The 14,736-nt window shown below is 38.5% G+C and overlaps 1 protein-coding gene across 2 annotated transcripts in view; it reads right to left on the bottom strand.

The window, feature by feature from the left end:
* Positions 1-14,736, bottom strand: part of Samuel (SAM-motif ubiquitously expressed punctatedly localized protein) — a 760,488-nt gene that overhangs the window by 307,798 nt on the left and 437,954 nt on the right. For both annotated transcript variants that reach the window (XM_065234227.1, XM_065234226.1), the window contains one exon: positions 7,087-7,692. In XM_065234227.1, coding sequence (XP_065090299.1) covers positions 7,087-7,144 — 58 coding nt within the window. In that variant the 5' untranslated portion in view covers positions 7,145-7,692. The remainder of the gene's footprint in view (positions 1-7,086; positions 7,693-14,736) is intronic.

Genomic DNA, 14,736 nt, shown 5'->3' with positions numbered 1-14,736 from the left:
AGTAATATTGCTCAATAAAGTGGATTGTGGCATACTATATTTGAAATAATTCAAAAAAAGTCTCAAAACTTTACATGATTTTTACAAATAGGAACTTGTATAATACATGACGCTCCATTTGTGTGCATCATATTGAATTAAATTTACATTACTTTTTTTAAATGCGTGTACGTGTCTTTAATTTTCTTATCCGCCTACACAGAAAAAAAAATCTGAATTTTAGCTATCGCGTAAAATAACCCTTTGTTTTATGTTGTGCTATACTTGGAAAAAACAGCGAAATCGTTTACACGCTTGTATAAAATATTGCTAATTTATGCGATATTGCGCTAAAACTTACACGAAATATCGCGTAAATTTATGCCAAATCTAGCGTTCATTTTATGTGCGCTATATCTCGCAGAAATTTACATGAATTTTTCGACCAGTGTAGAGAAAATTTTAGAACTTGTTGTGAAAGGCCAGCTGTTAGAGTGTTTAACTAATAATAGTTTGTTGATACCAGAACAACCGGGATATCGGAAATCACGTTGAATTTGGTATTAGCGAAGTGGAAAGATAACTTAGAACGTAAAGATACGATTGTTGCTGTTTTTTTAGCTCTAAACCGTACCTTTGAAACATTTTCTATGCCCTTATTGTTACGATAAATCAAGCGCATTGGAATTACGAGTGCTGCATATTTGAAATCTATTTGTGTGACATGACTTAACGGACTGTTTTTAATAATTCTGTTTCCAATCCCGTGGGAATAACCTTGGAGTTCCCCAGGGAAGTGTATTAGGGCCCCTTTTATATATTATGTATATTAATAACTTACGACCCAAGTAACTTAAATTCATAGAATTATGCTGGGTTAACTTCTTTACAACCAAAACCAGTCATACGAAGGTTATATAAACTGCTATAAAACATGTGTATTGCTTGGAGACGTATACTACAATTTTGTGACATAAATCTTTTTGCAGATGATCCTGTGTTATTCATTGCAGCTAAGTATTTAGATGATGTCGTTTTACACTAAGCGTTCTCGATTAACCTCAATCTACATGTGCACCAGCTCTCAAAATATAACAATTGGTTGAAATGGATGGATATCGAGTAAACTAGAATCAAGGTGTCGACTCAATGTTATGGCAAATAAATTCCCTAATATTTCCTGACATACCAGTCATTTTCCTGAATTTTTTGAGGTAGGGTTGAAGTGATGTTTATAAAGGAAAGCTAAAAATAAATTAAGCATTTTGATTAAAGTTTAATAAGTGAATCAATAGCTTTGCAACTATAGATGTCGGTGTGAACATCTGGCTGAACACCAGAGCTAGCTGCTCTTCTTCGGGCATGTTTCTCAATGTCACCACCTGGTTCGACACTGGTGAACGCTAAAACTTCCTACTTTTTGCGTTAGCTTTCAATATCCAGCGTATTGCCATCGTCGCTCAATCGATTTGGATTATTTTTCTCTCTATCTGCATGTGTAGGTATGACACAGGAACACACAAATTAATATACATATTTGACTAAAACTTTAAATACTGATTTAATTCTACCTTTACTCAGTGGATGATTTTTTTTTCAATAGGGGGCTATTCATAAACTACGTAGACCGATTTTTTGAGGTTTTAAACGCCCCTTTCTCCTCCAGCGTAGACAGCCTTTTTTAAATTTGTATGCACCATCGACAATCAATAAATTACCATCAAATGTATCGAAGCATCCTCAAAAATGTAAGTGCTGTAAACAAATATTAATTGTGACCGTAGATTTTAATATTCTTCTTCTTCTTCTTCGCATTTCAAGCTTATTGCATATCGCATATTAGCTTATTGTGTGTTATCAACTTAGTGTTCTAGATGCACTTCCACAGTTATTAAATTGAGAGCTTTCGATGTCTGTACCATTTCTGCATTAGTATAATTATGTGGCAAGTACAATCATACTCTATGCCCAGGAAAGTCGAGAAATTGTCCAAGCCAAAAAATTCCTAAACCGGACCGGGAATCGAACCCATCCACCTCCAGCATGGTCTTGCTTTGTAGCTGCACCTTTACCGACTGAGCTAAGGGAGGCCCCAAGAGTTGTTAAACCAATTCTTAGACTAATCCAAGTGCTCCTGAAAACATCACGTGTTTAAAAAATAAAAGGCCAAAACTGCTACTTAAATTATAAAAGTCCGGCAACGTCCATTTTTACACTATTGCAACATCGCAAAATAAATAATGCATTTTTGACTCGACCTTCTCCGATTTGCATGAAATATTGCATAATTTAGAGTTGGGAGGCAATGCTGTACTAATATCAACATGAAGCTTTAGTGCGATAATTTATTAACTAGAGAAAGTTGTGAGGAGGATAGATTGGTAGTTCCACTAGGCTACTACAGTGTGAAAGTTTAAAAGAAGTTAAAGTTTAGTGAAGGACCATTAATGCGAGCAACAATACAAATCAAACGCACACTCATTTACGTAACTCATACATTGATGCAGGAGGGGATGTCCTCAAATCCACACGTTGTTTTATATGGGCAATCATTCACATAGTGTGCAAAAATTCGGCCATTTCGGAACTTGTAATTTTTTTCAAAATGGCGTCGTTGAAATTTTTCAATAAAATGCAGCACGAAAACCGCACCTCTGATCGAGATGACGTCTGAGACAAAGTGGTTGAGAATTGTAGATACATGCAATTCGGAGAAGGTCGCGTTTATCCGATTCGTCATTTTGCGTGAAACAGCTATGCAGCGGATATTTGCTAAAATACTCGGATGATAACTTCACACGAATGTGCATTTCCTATCTTGGGTCTGGCTTGATTTTCACACGGATTAGTTCTACTAATTATTTGGAGATTGCGTTCCAATCATTTCAAGGACAAATTTTCAAATCTAGACATAAGAGCTTTGCATAAAAAAAATTATTTCAATTATAATTTTATCGTGGGCAGGGCTGCAAAATATCAACATCAATATCAATAACTACACGTTACTCTAGCCACATGATGTCAGTACCAGCTCACATAGTTCCAATACCAATGTCACTCGCCTCAATGTCAGTGCGTAAATGCTATTGACATCGTAATGGGGCCAGTTTGTAGCAAATATTTCCGATTTACATACACCAGCTAATCTAGTACAAATCTTTAAAAATCTCAGCGGTACTATTAAAACAATACAATGGCCATACAAGATAGTTCATTTATGTAGATAAAAGTAAGATTTTCAACTGTCAGGGGAAGAGATGATTGGCATCATCTGGAAGGATAATGCATGCACCCACTCCTGAAGGGGATACAGTGAATACGCAGGTATTATCGGCTTGTTGGCAGTATGTTGGCCTATGGATCTAAGATTGGGCACATCGCTAAAAATCTGATATTTATCAATTTTATCTAGATAAATGGATGAGATGGATCGGTACTAATGGATATTTTTTGTCGCTATTGAAAATTTAGTCGATTGCTGAATCTATGTATGGGCCCAAATTAGGCGCATTTAGGCCGACATTACATCCGTTTCCCCTATGTACTTCCGTGTGATGAATGTGATCTTTCAGCGAGATGGGGCACCATGCCACCATCCAACCCTTTGGATTATTCAGTGTGGCACGTCATGCAGGCCAATTCCTGTGCCAAATGCCACTCCAGTACAGCAAGCCTCAGACAAACATGGACCCGCGCCAGGAGAGATATGGATCCGGAATATATTATCAGAACCTCCGGAAGAGTGTTGAGGCCGTAATTGCGGCATTTAAATTCTATCGATGATTAACATAGGTTAAAGTTCTTGCAAACATATCCCTTTTGACTAAATGTTTTTCCACTACGAAAAATTTCAGATTTTTTTTTTGATTTTACAGTGTTAAATGGTGCAAACCTAATCACGCAAACGGTTCATAATCAAATCATTCTAACGGGTGTATTCGTGGTAGATGGCACAATGCTAAATTTTAAAACTACTATACCAAATTACTTGAACTTTTCAAAGATGATGATTTAAATAGTTCTCAATAAGTAAAAATTACGACATGATTTAAATATGAGCATTGACTGAGTTTAGATCAAGATCAAGATGTTTAAAAAATGTGTACAGTGGCAAAAATGGATTTTGTTTATTTATTTTACATTCCACTCCTTGTTCAATTTATTCACTGATTATGAAGCTTTAAAGTGTGACAACAGAAAAAAACTGTTATTGTTTGGCTTAAAAATACTGATTTTTTAATTGCTTAGAAAGGTTTTGAGTTTTTTTAGTAAAATGAGCCAAATATTTTTAGTGAAATTTCTTTTCATAAATGCGTATAAATAAAGATTCACCATGATTATTTTATGAGTATTTTGATGTTGAACATTGTTGTGAAAACTTCCGGCAAGAACTTGAGTGCTTTCCCGATATAGGTTGCGACTAATTCTACGATGCAACTGCATACCGAAGATTCGGAAGTTTTAACCAACTTCAGCAAAAGAACACGGAGAACGAAATCAGCATCGGCAGCCAGCGAATTGAGTCAATCTAATTATAAGTTAAGCCTAGTATATACAGTTCAAAGCGAAGTGAAATTTGAAGCAAGTGAAAAACCATACAATTTCGCAGCAAATAAAATTGTGAAAAAATGGTTGTGGAACATATCCTAATCTCCTCTTTTCACAGTTCACAGTTCACGTGAAACGAAATCGATCAGTTTACACCTCTAGTGAAGTGAAAATCGGATAGATACGCTCTTTTTCGAAACGTCAACTTTTCGCTTAGCTGCTGTTTTTTTCATGAGCAGCTGCATGCGTGAAAAAAGTAAACGTAAGCGAAAAAGATGCGATCCACAAAATTTGATTTCACTGTATCGCATTTTTGTCAAATACATTTTTCACGCTGGTGAAAAATCGAGTATTTTATATGGGAATTTCATTTCGTCTCAATCTTTATACAGGCCTTCAATCAGAAATGCTGTTCCACTATTACTAAATACTCGCTGGATTTGAAAACATCATGTTTTTGAATCAGGAAGTGTCCTGACATTGCCATTATCCAATTGAAAACGGTAATGTTCACATGCGGAGCTTATTGTATGTGAAAGTGACCTCGGAATGGACGTGAATTACCAGGCATTCTGAAATGGGTTGTTGGATCTGCATTAGAGCTATCACATTCTAACTCCCGGACTAAATATGTTTTCAATTGTCACCTCAAGGATAATTGCGAACAGATTTATTCCATAATATCATTGCCGGCCAGTGGATGTTAGTTTGAATAAACACACACATAGTTTGATGGAGGAGCTGAGTTATTAACGAAAGAGAATGTCAAAGAAGAGACCTTTTGAAATGTATGTCCCAAACTCACATGAGGATAACTACTCTTGCTCAATGAGTTTAAGTAGCTCTTAGCTTGAATGACTACAGAGTTACCAGAGCGTAAGCGCAGTTGCCATATTTTTTTTCTTACGTAGCTTTCAGGTTCTAGGCCTGGTTAAGGAAATTTTGTGAACTATAGAGAAGTTGAGTAAGCTTCAGCGAATTGCAGTAAAATTTAAAAAAAGATCAAACCTTAAAGACGTTCTCCGAACTTCAGTGTAGTTTATGAACATCAGTGATGATTTTCAAAATTTAAGAAAGTATTGCGAACTTTTGAAAGGTTCAACAAGCTACAGAAAAACTCTTCGAACTTCAATGAAGTTCTCCAAACTCCAAGGAAGCTTTGCAAACTCCAGTAAATATCTGCGAACTTCAAAGAGATTCTGAGTATTTTAGGAAACTGCTGGAGACGTTCTGCATTTTATCGGCAAGTTTGATGAACTTAAGCCACAGATAAACAGACATAACACTGGCAAGTTTTTCATCGAACAAGCATTTAAAGGACAATTTAAAAGTATCGTAGTTGGTAGTACCGCCACCTGTGGCGCGCATAGTCAATTCTTTTGCGTTTGACGTTTACACGATACCGCCATCTGTTCAGCGTAGTGCCCACCACAGTATGCTCAACAAAGGCGGTAATGTTTTAGCGACGATGTTTAACATTGAGAAATATTCAAGGTGTTATGTCTGCTTATGTGTGTTATGTGCTTAAGCCATATTCTTAGCTACCAAACTTTGCAGTAAAGTTCTGCAAATCTTAGGGGCGTTCTACATACATCAGTATGTTTTTTTGGAATCGTGAGAGCTTCTGTGAGCACATGTAAACTCCAGGAAAATTCTAGGAACTTCAGTAAAGATCTCCGAACGAAAGGAAAATTTTACGAACTTAAATAAAGTTCTGCGAACCCCAGGAAACCCTTGAAAACTCCAGAGAAACAACCTTCAGAGAAGTTTATTGACAAGTACATGCTTCCGGAAAATTCAGCAAACTTTAAGGACGTGCTTTGAACTTCAGAGAGTTCGTCAAACTTTGAGAAAAGTACTGCAAACTTCAGGAAAATACTTCGAACTTTAGAGAAGTTTTACAAACTTCAGGAAAATTCTGCGAGCTTCATGGAAGTTCAATGTTCTCCTGGTAAATTCTATGAACATCAAGAGAATACTGAGAACTCTAGCAAAATTATTGATCTTGAATGTAGCTCTGCAAACTCCAGGAAAGTGCTAGAAAAATCAGAAAAGTTCTACAAACGTCCGGATAGTTCTGAAAACCGCAAATAAAATTTAATAACATTAGGAAAGTTTTGTAAATTTTAGGAAATATCTGCAAAATTCAGGGAAAAAAATATCAAATTCAGAGATGTTCTATGAGCTGTCTTCAACTTCCACTCCATGTCAGAGAAAACAGGTGTGATAGTGCGAATTTGTTGCAATATTTCTTTTTAGGCTCTGTGTACAAATAGTATTTGACCCCTGACTAGCCAAACTCCTTGAAATTTCACCAAATTGTTAATTTTTGCCTTTTACTAGATGTCAGAATGCTTCATAACAGCTAATATCACGTAAATGGTTTTAGTTCAATTTAATCATCAAAATTGGTACGAGGGTGCTCCGTGATACACATAAGGATTAATGGAAGAGAAAGTCGATGAAGATAATCGTCCGTTAGCATTGTTCGGGTTGATATGTTAAGGTTAAACATCACGAATATTCCTATTTAAACAAAAACCAAAAAACTCCACTCACCTGAGTAACACCAAGCTGGCCATACTACCGATGTCTCCGACGAGTCCACTTCCCTCATGATCTCATCGGGGCTGTCCCGAAAAATCGCCGCAGCATTCGACGGCAACTCCACCGACTAAATCCAACCACATCAAACTATCAGCACTAAACTTCGGTACTCCAGTACTAAAAACTGCTTGGAAGCGTTGATAAGACCAATCACTATTTTACTGCGTTACCCTTTGACTGCTCACTAGTCACACCGGTCACGAGGACGGAAGAAGCGAGCAGGTTCACTCTGCTGCAGCGATAAGTAAGCCTAAGTAAGTACGTGACTTCGACGATATAGGTAATTAGTTTTCTTCCGACACGAGGCACCCAGTGTAAATAGACCAGCAAGAAACGGTGATGGCTACTTCACTGCCAAACTGACTGCATGGCGAGAAGGTGAGGTTCTTATCAGTTGTTTTGGGTAAATAAGACACAGTTTTATCACTTCTGTAGGGTTTTCTTCTCTAACCTTTTGGTTTGGTTATACTTCTGGACTAAACTATCGGAGTAAGATTGTTTTCAAGCACGTGGTCCCGGTGAGGAACGATGTTCACATTTAAATGGTTTTAGCACGTCCTGTTGATAGAAAAGAGAAGTTTACTAGTTAGTAGGTTGGTAAAACGTTACTTCACGAACACTAATGCATTGAGTCATTGTCATGAATTCTAAAATGTCATGACATTTGTTCGCATAATTGTTTATTACATAAGAAATATTGCATCGAATATAGTTACTGTGAGTGGGGCTGTGCAACGATGATAACCCAGATTTCAAAGAACGCAATCCAAGAATAACGATTATTTGCACATTCAAACAAGCATGATATCGCGATCACCTGCACAGGCAATCCATCTCCACAACCTTAAACCTGATCCTCCTCATCTACCTCCCACCAGATCGGCATATTAGCCTATCCGCTCCACACTGTTCATAATACCGGTTGTTGGGTCTTTTCCCACACACACACACACTTTCTATGCCAACGACGTCGACGACGACGATGACGACTACGACGACCGTTGGCCGGTTGCGGAAAGGTTGATCTGTTTGCTCTTTTATTTATAAAATGTCAGTAAAGATCAACAGGCATAACAAAACAAAAAAAGACAGAATAACGAAAGACAAACACAGCCGCCAGGAACCCGGTCAAGTTTCGGTGATCAACGACGATCATCATCTAAAGACCAACGCTGATGGAAGTCTGTGAGAGATGATCCGATTCAGAACTTTGCTTTTCTGTTGTGCCCTGCTTCGATTGAATCTGTGTGTGAGTTAGATCTCTCTGTGCGAGTGGAAGATAGGTTGACCGCTAGCATAGCCGCATCATCAGTCCGTTCCGTGCCTTACCTCTACTGCACTCATGCTGTGAGATGCGTGAGGAAGTTCGGACGGAAATGAGCAAGTCGGGGATGCAACAGACACTTTCGGATGCGGGGGGCCACACTGCTGATGGGTAGGAGCGCGTAGCAAGCAGTCAGCCAGCAATAGGCGAATGATCAGAGGTCATCTTCAGTGGCGGCGGCGGGATGCCTTTTGCCAGCAGAACGGTTCTATATTTAACTGAACCGTTCGAACTTTGTGAGAAAATCCACAACAACAAAACAACCACAGGCAACAAACCAGCAAGAGTCAGAGAGCAATTCGCGGAGTGCAAGGGGCCATGCCGTTCGTTGGTTGGACGTCGACGTCGCGGCCGGCTTTGGGTATCGCTCTGTCTGGTTCACAGTGGGAAGACACTCGGCTAGTTTGTAATCCCCTTTTGATGTTTTGAAACTGCCGGTCCATGGGAAGTCGATTTTCAATAGAAGATTCGTTAATTGGGGTTCAGATCGAAAAAAAAAGAGATGAAAGTGTGCTTGCGTTCACAAATGAGCTCTTAATAAGCAATCAATACGGACTTTAATTTGCATCATTCATCACACAGCTTATGTGAGCTTAAAACAGGAATGATGTCCTTTTGCTGTATTTGTTCTATTGACATGAAATGACAATTTGTTTTTTTTTTTTTGTCATAGTCTCTTTAGCACGCTTGGGTCATTCATGACTTGTCCGGGGATAAGAGTTAAACTCGTAACTTTTGCGTGTGAGGTATTTAATTTACCTTGAATTAAATCTGAAAATCCTACTGTCTGACATCTGTAACATGAAAGCCAATTATACTTGAAGTCCTGCACTAGTTTGATGAAGAATTATACCACTGTATCGATGTTGATGATCACGTGAACAATTCGACATATTTTACAGGCTTGATACATAATTATTTCTTTTATCAAAAACATGAACTCAAAATTATGAAATACTGAGGTAAGAAAATGTTTTAGATGCTGAGCTAAATTGAAGACCTTTTTATGGATCTCATAGTTGGATCTTAGCTTAGCTTAGCTTAGACTGATTTGTAAACCGTGATTGAACCAAACCAGTGAAATAGCACAACTAATCAACTGAATAACTGTACAATTTTCAGTGATTCCAAATATTTCAGGAACAATAACGGCATTGGCCACGTCCTTGCAATCCAGGTGGGAATAGGAAGGGAATGTGATCTTTGCTGTATTGGAGACCGAGTATATGTACCTCTGCATCCCCGAAAAAATCACGGGAAGGAAATTTTGTTAGAGGATTAGGTTTGTATGTAAGTGATGTATTTAATGATGGTTACGATACAATGTGTTGTTATGTTTCAGAAAAATAAAATTAATTTCTAATAAATCAGTGTAATCATGCATTACAATGATTTTGGATTTGCCTGGATGCCTGAATAAATCTAAAGATTTTTCATCATCAAAGGGTTGAAAATAAATATGAATCAAAAAATTCAGCCTGAACAAAGGATGATAAAAGCGAATCTAAAGATGTTCCATCATAGAAGAGCTGAAAATAAACTTAAGTAATTTAAAACACTAGATCCAATGACAGTTTTGTACCGTCTGAAGGAAGCCGAAAAGAAAAAATAAAGAAACTCTTCTGGAGGAAGTTTAAAGTAAGTTCTGAGAATCGTTGAAAAACATCCGGGGAAGTTCCTAGGCAAATATTGAGAAACTTCTGACAGAAATTTGAAACAAACTTTCGGAAAAAAAAATCGGATGACAGATCCTGATGAAGCCAGGAAAGATTTATATATCGGATACGAATTTTAGGAGTAGCCATTTCCAGGAGAAGCCAGAAGTTTAATTCAAGACGGAATAGCCTTTCTGAGGGACCATCCATAAAGGATGAAGCATATTTTTGACCAATGTTTGACGCCCCTCCTCCGTATTTTGCTATACCTAATACATGGACGATCACAACTTCTGAAACTCCATCCTCTCCGCCTTCAAATGCTATGTCATTTATGCATGTTCCCTATGGTATATTGGAAGAAACTTCTGGAGCAAGTCGGGGGGGGAGGGGTATTTTGGTACATCATTCCCTAAAGTTCCTTAGGTTTTCCATACATTAGTAAAACATCCCTAAAGGCCCCACAATGTCTCTGAAATTTTCTGAACATTCCTGAAATGCACTTCGGAATATCGCATAATTCATCGGAACTCGTTGAAAGTTCTTGCTAGAGCTTCCATTTTCCGGTGGTTTCCACCATCCCGGGTTTCAGGAAATATATATTTGATATACCGGGAAATCCCGGGAAGTGAACAAAGATAGCAAATTGTTTTAATATTCGTATGTTTCATCTCCTTCGAAAAAAGATTAAAAAATGGAGATTCCTTCAATACTAGGGACACCAGATTTAAAGACATATCTTCATTTTGAAGACATTTAAAATTTTGTGAAGGTATTTTTTTCATGCAAACATTTTGAAGACAACTCATGATTTGTGAAGCTGTTTCAAGACATGCGTAAGCTGAAGTAGGCTTTCGATGGATGTTTTTTTTTTTTAATTTTAACTTGATCCAATTGAATATTCATAGGACTTCACTGAAATATTCGATTAGCTGGAGATCTTCTGAATAGTTCCTGATCAACCTACAGTTTGGGAGAATATCTTCACAATAATACTTGATCAACCTGAAGCCTTGGAAAATATCTAGATGACTTTATTGTGATCTTCGATCAGCTGGAGACCTTTCAGTACTTCCTAACCGATTTACCATCTTGAGAGAGCCAATTGAATGTTTGACTAGTTTAATATCTTCAGATTTCCTGAACAACCTGAATTCACTAATATCTGACCAACCAGCAACCTTGAGAGACTATTTAGAGAGTTTTTTGAATTTTATGAACAGTTGAATATCTTTAGAATAATAATTGATCAACCTGAAGTCTTGAAAATATCCAGAGGTCTTTAAATCTCGGACCAACTGCATATCCTTTATATGCTCTCTAATCAAACTTCCATCTTGGAAGGATGTCTAAAAGACCGTTTGATTTTTTTAAACAGTTGCAGATCTTCAGAACATTACTTGATTAAGTTGAAAAGTCTTGAATAATATAGAGAGATATCATCGCAAATCCGTCAATATCAGTTATACGAAGATTCTTGTACTTTCAAAAGTTTCTTGAACTCAAAACATATATAAAGTTCTCTGAATATGTAGAATACTCGACGAAATCCTAGATCGAAGTTCCCAGTACTTCAAAGAGTTTTCCATAGCTTACATCTTTTAATTTTTCGATAAGTACAACTTAATTTCTGCCCAGCTTGCTGAACTTTCAAATAATTCATGCGATGTTCCATTCTACGAAGTATCCTGAAGATCTATGATGATCCCTGAAGTTTTACGAAGTTCCACGAACTTCTATGAAGTTCTCTGAAATCAAATGAATGTCTCTTGACATCTAAGAAGTTCCCTAATGTGACGTGATGTTATGTTTGCCAGTCAAATTTCACAATAGTCCGTACAGATCATGATGATTATGGTGGATGATTACTCTCATGAATGTATTTGTAAAAACTATTTTGCCGTGCTTTGGGGTTACATATATTACATACTAACGGGTAAAGGTAATGCATACCTTTGTGCGTAACAAATAACAGCGATGGAGAGCTACGGAAGCCAGGATAGAAAATGGTGAAATATAGAAGTTCCTCCAGAAGGAGTAAGCATTTTACAAGATTCAGCTCGCTAATCTAAGGAAGGACTCTAAAAACTGCAAATACTGAGTTTTTTTTCATCAGTTGAGACTAGTACTACGTACTGCCAACCATCTTAACAATGCATTTCAATGGTTTTCGATCACCTATGAATAATGGAGATCTCACAACCTGATTTTCGTCTTTGTACCATCTAGAAAGGTGATTAAAAGATTTAATAAAAATGTTCACGGTTTGTTTAACTGCTAGATCGTATTTTTCACGAGTGCTTCTTGTTCAATGATCATATACAAAAAGTGATGTATGTGTGGTATACTTTCGATAAATGAGAATGAATGACAAACGAAGGGAAGAGATATATTTTATAAGATGTGAAAGTTCTGGATTCTGCTACAGATATTCCAAGATAGATTTAATGGGGTAAAAGAGTGATAAAAAATTCCCGGGATTCACTAATCCCGGAAACTGTCTCAATCCCGGGATTTTCATCCCGGGACATCCCGGGATGGAAGCTCTAGTTCTTGCTATTTTCCTGAAGCTTATGGGGCTGTTCCCTGATCATCGTCGAAGTACTCTAAATTTCCCTGATTACAATGAAACTACCGGAAAGTCACTAATCTTCTTTGAAGGACTCTGGACTTTCCTGAAGATTTCAGAACATCTTTACTGTTCACACAATTTTCTTGAAATTAATAGAACATCAGTGCTGAAGTTCTCTGATCTTCCTGATTTTTTTTTTATATTTTTAAAGTTCTTTAACATTTCCAAAATTTTCATGAACCTTTAGGAACATTGCTGAAGTTTTCGAAAATTCGCTGAAAGCTTAGCAATTAAATTAATTGATCTGTTCTGATGTTCATATAGCTTACCTAAAGCTCCTTAAAATCTTCTGAAACATATGGAACTTTCCTGAAACCCGGAACCTACCTTTAAAGATCTTTAGACCTACCCAACAGTCTGGACTTTTCTGAAGTTACAGAGCATCTTAAAAGATCCTGCAGATTTCATGCAGCTATTCGAACCGCAATAAAATTCTGGAATGGGATGCTGAATTTTCAAAAAAATTGACGGTAGAAGACGGGCGAACTTTTCGAGCGATGCCGAAAAACAACTTAGGGATCGGATAATAACTTACGGTTGAAAAATAAACTTAAAACAAATTTAAAAAACTAACTTTTTTTTTCCTTGATTTGTTTTCCGTCGATCTTGTTTTCTGTACTGATTACCAATGCTACCGTCACCAGGGAGACAGCTCCCACACCTGAACCCTACATATCGTCCCATCAACTCATGAACAGGGGACCAACGGCTTTACTTCCCTTCCGAAGGAAGGCGTGATCGGAGATTTTATGCCTCAGAAAATACCGGCGGTGCTGACTAGGATTGAACCCAGGCCTTTTGGGGTGAGAAGCATTACATTTACATTTATTTGCACAACATCACATTCAAGATAAGACATAATCAACAATAGTACGCCACAATACTCGGTTTGCGACTGCCGCTCTCCATCCTCGGTCATGCCCAATGCCCGCTAGATCGCGCTCTACCTGGTCCGCCCATCGTGCTCTCTGCGCTCCACGCCTTCTTGTGCCAACCGGATCAGTAGCGAACACCAACTTTGCAGGGTTGTTGTCCGGCATTCTTGCAACATGCCCTGCCCACCGCATCTTTCCGGCTTTGCCCACCTTCTGGATGTTGGGTTCGCCGTAGAGTGCAGCGAGCTCGTGGTTCATTCTTCGCCGCCACTCACCGTTCTCCTGCACACCGCCGAAGATCGTCCTTAGCACACGTCGCTCGAAAACTCCGAGTGCTTGCAGGTCCTCCTCGAGCATAGTCCATGTCTCGTGTCCATGGTACATTTGGTGCGGGGGTGAATCTTTTTTGACCGTAGTTTCTTCTGGAGCCCGTAGTAGGCACGACTTCCACTGATGATGCGCCTTCGTATTTCACGACTCACATTGTTGTCAGCCGTCATTAAGGATCCAAGGTAAACGAATTCCTCCACTACCTCGAAAGTATCCCCGTCTATCGTGACATTACTTCCTAGACGAATCCTGTCATGTTCGGTTCCGCCTACTAGCATGTACTTTGTTTTTGACGCACCAGTCCGAACTCTGCTGCTTCGTGTTTCAGGCGAGTGTATAGTTCTGCCACCGTTCCAAATGTTCTTGCGATAATGTCCATGTCGTCCGCAAAGCCATCAATGAAGCCGGATTGATAACTTCCCACGAACTCGGTCATTTTAGGTGATAGACGACGGAAGATGATGGGGCAGATTACTCCCTCCTTCCACTCCTCCGGTAGCTGTTCTGTTCCCCAGATCCTGACTATCATCCGGTGCAGGCAGGTGGCCAACTTTTCTGGGCCCATCTTGATGAGTTCGGCTGCGATACCATCCTTACCAGCTGCTTTGTTGTTTTTGAGCTGCTGAATGGAGTCCTTAACTTCCCTCAGCGTGGGAGTTGGGTCAGTTCTGTCCTCTGCTGCACTGACGTAGTCGTTTCCTCCATTGCGCTGGTCTCCCGTGCCTACGTTCTCCTCGCCATTCAGGTGCGCATCGAAGTGCTGCTTCCACCTTTCAATCACCTCAC

The sequence above is a fragment of the Ochlerotatus camptorhynchus genome, unplaced genomic scaffold (genome assembly GCF_037179485.1).
Source record: "Ochlerotatus camptorhynchus isolate MF236.1 unplaced genomic scaffold, CSIRO-AGI_Acam_v1.1 ptg000432l, whole genome shotgun sequence".
In the NCBI taxonomy this organism is placed as follows: domain Eukaryota; kingdom Metazoa; phylum Arthropoda; class Insecta; order Diptera; family Culicidae; genus Ochlerotatus; species Ochlerotatus camptorhynchus.
This window is presented reverse-complemented; position numbering and strand designations above follow the sequence as displayed.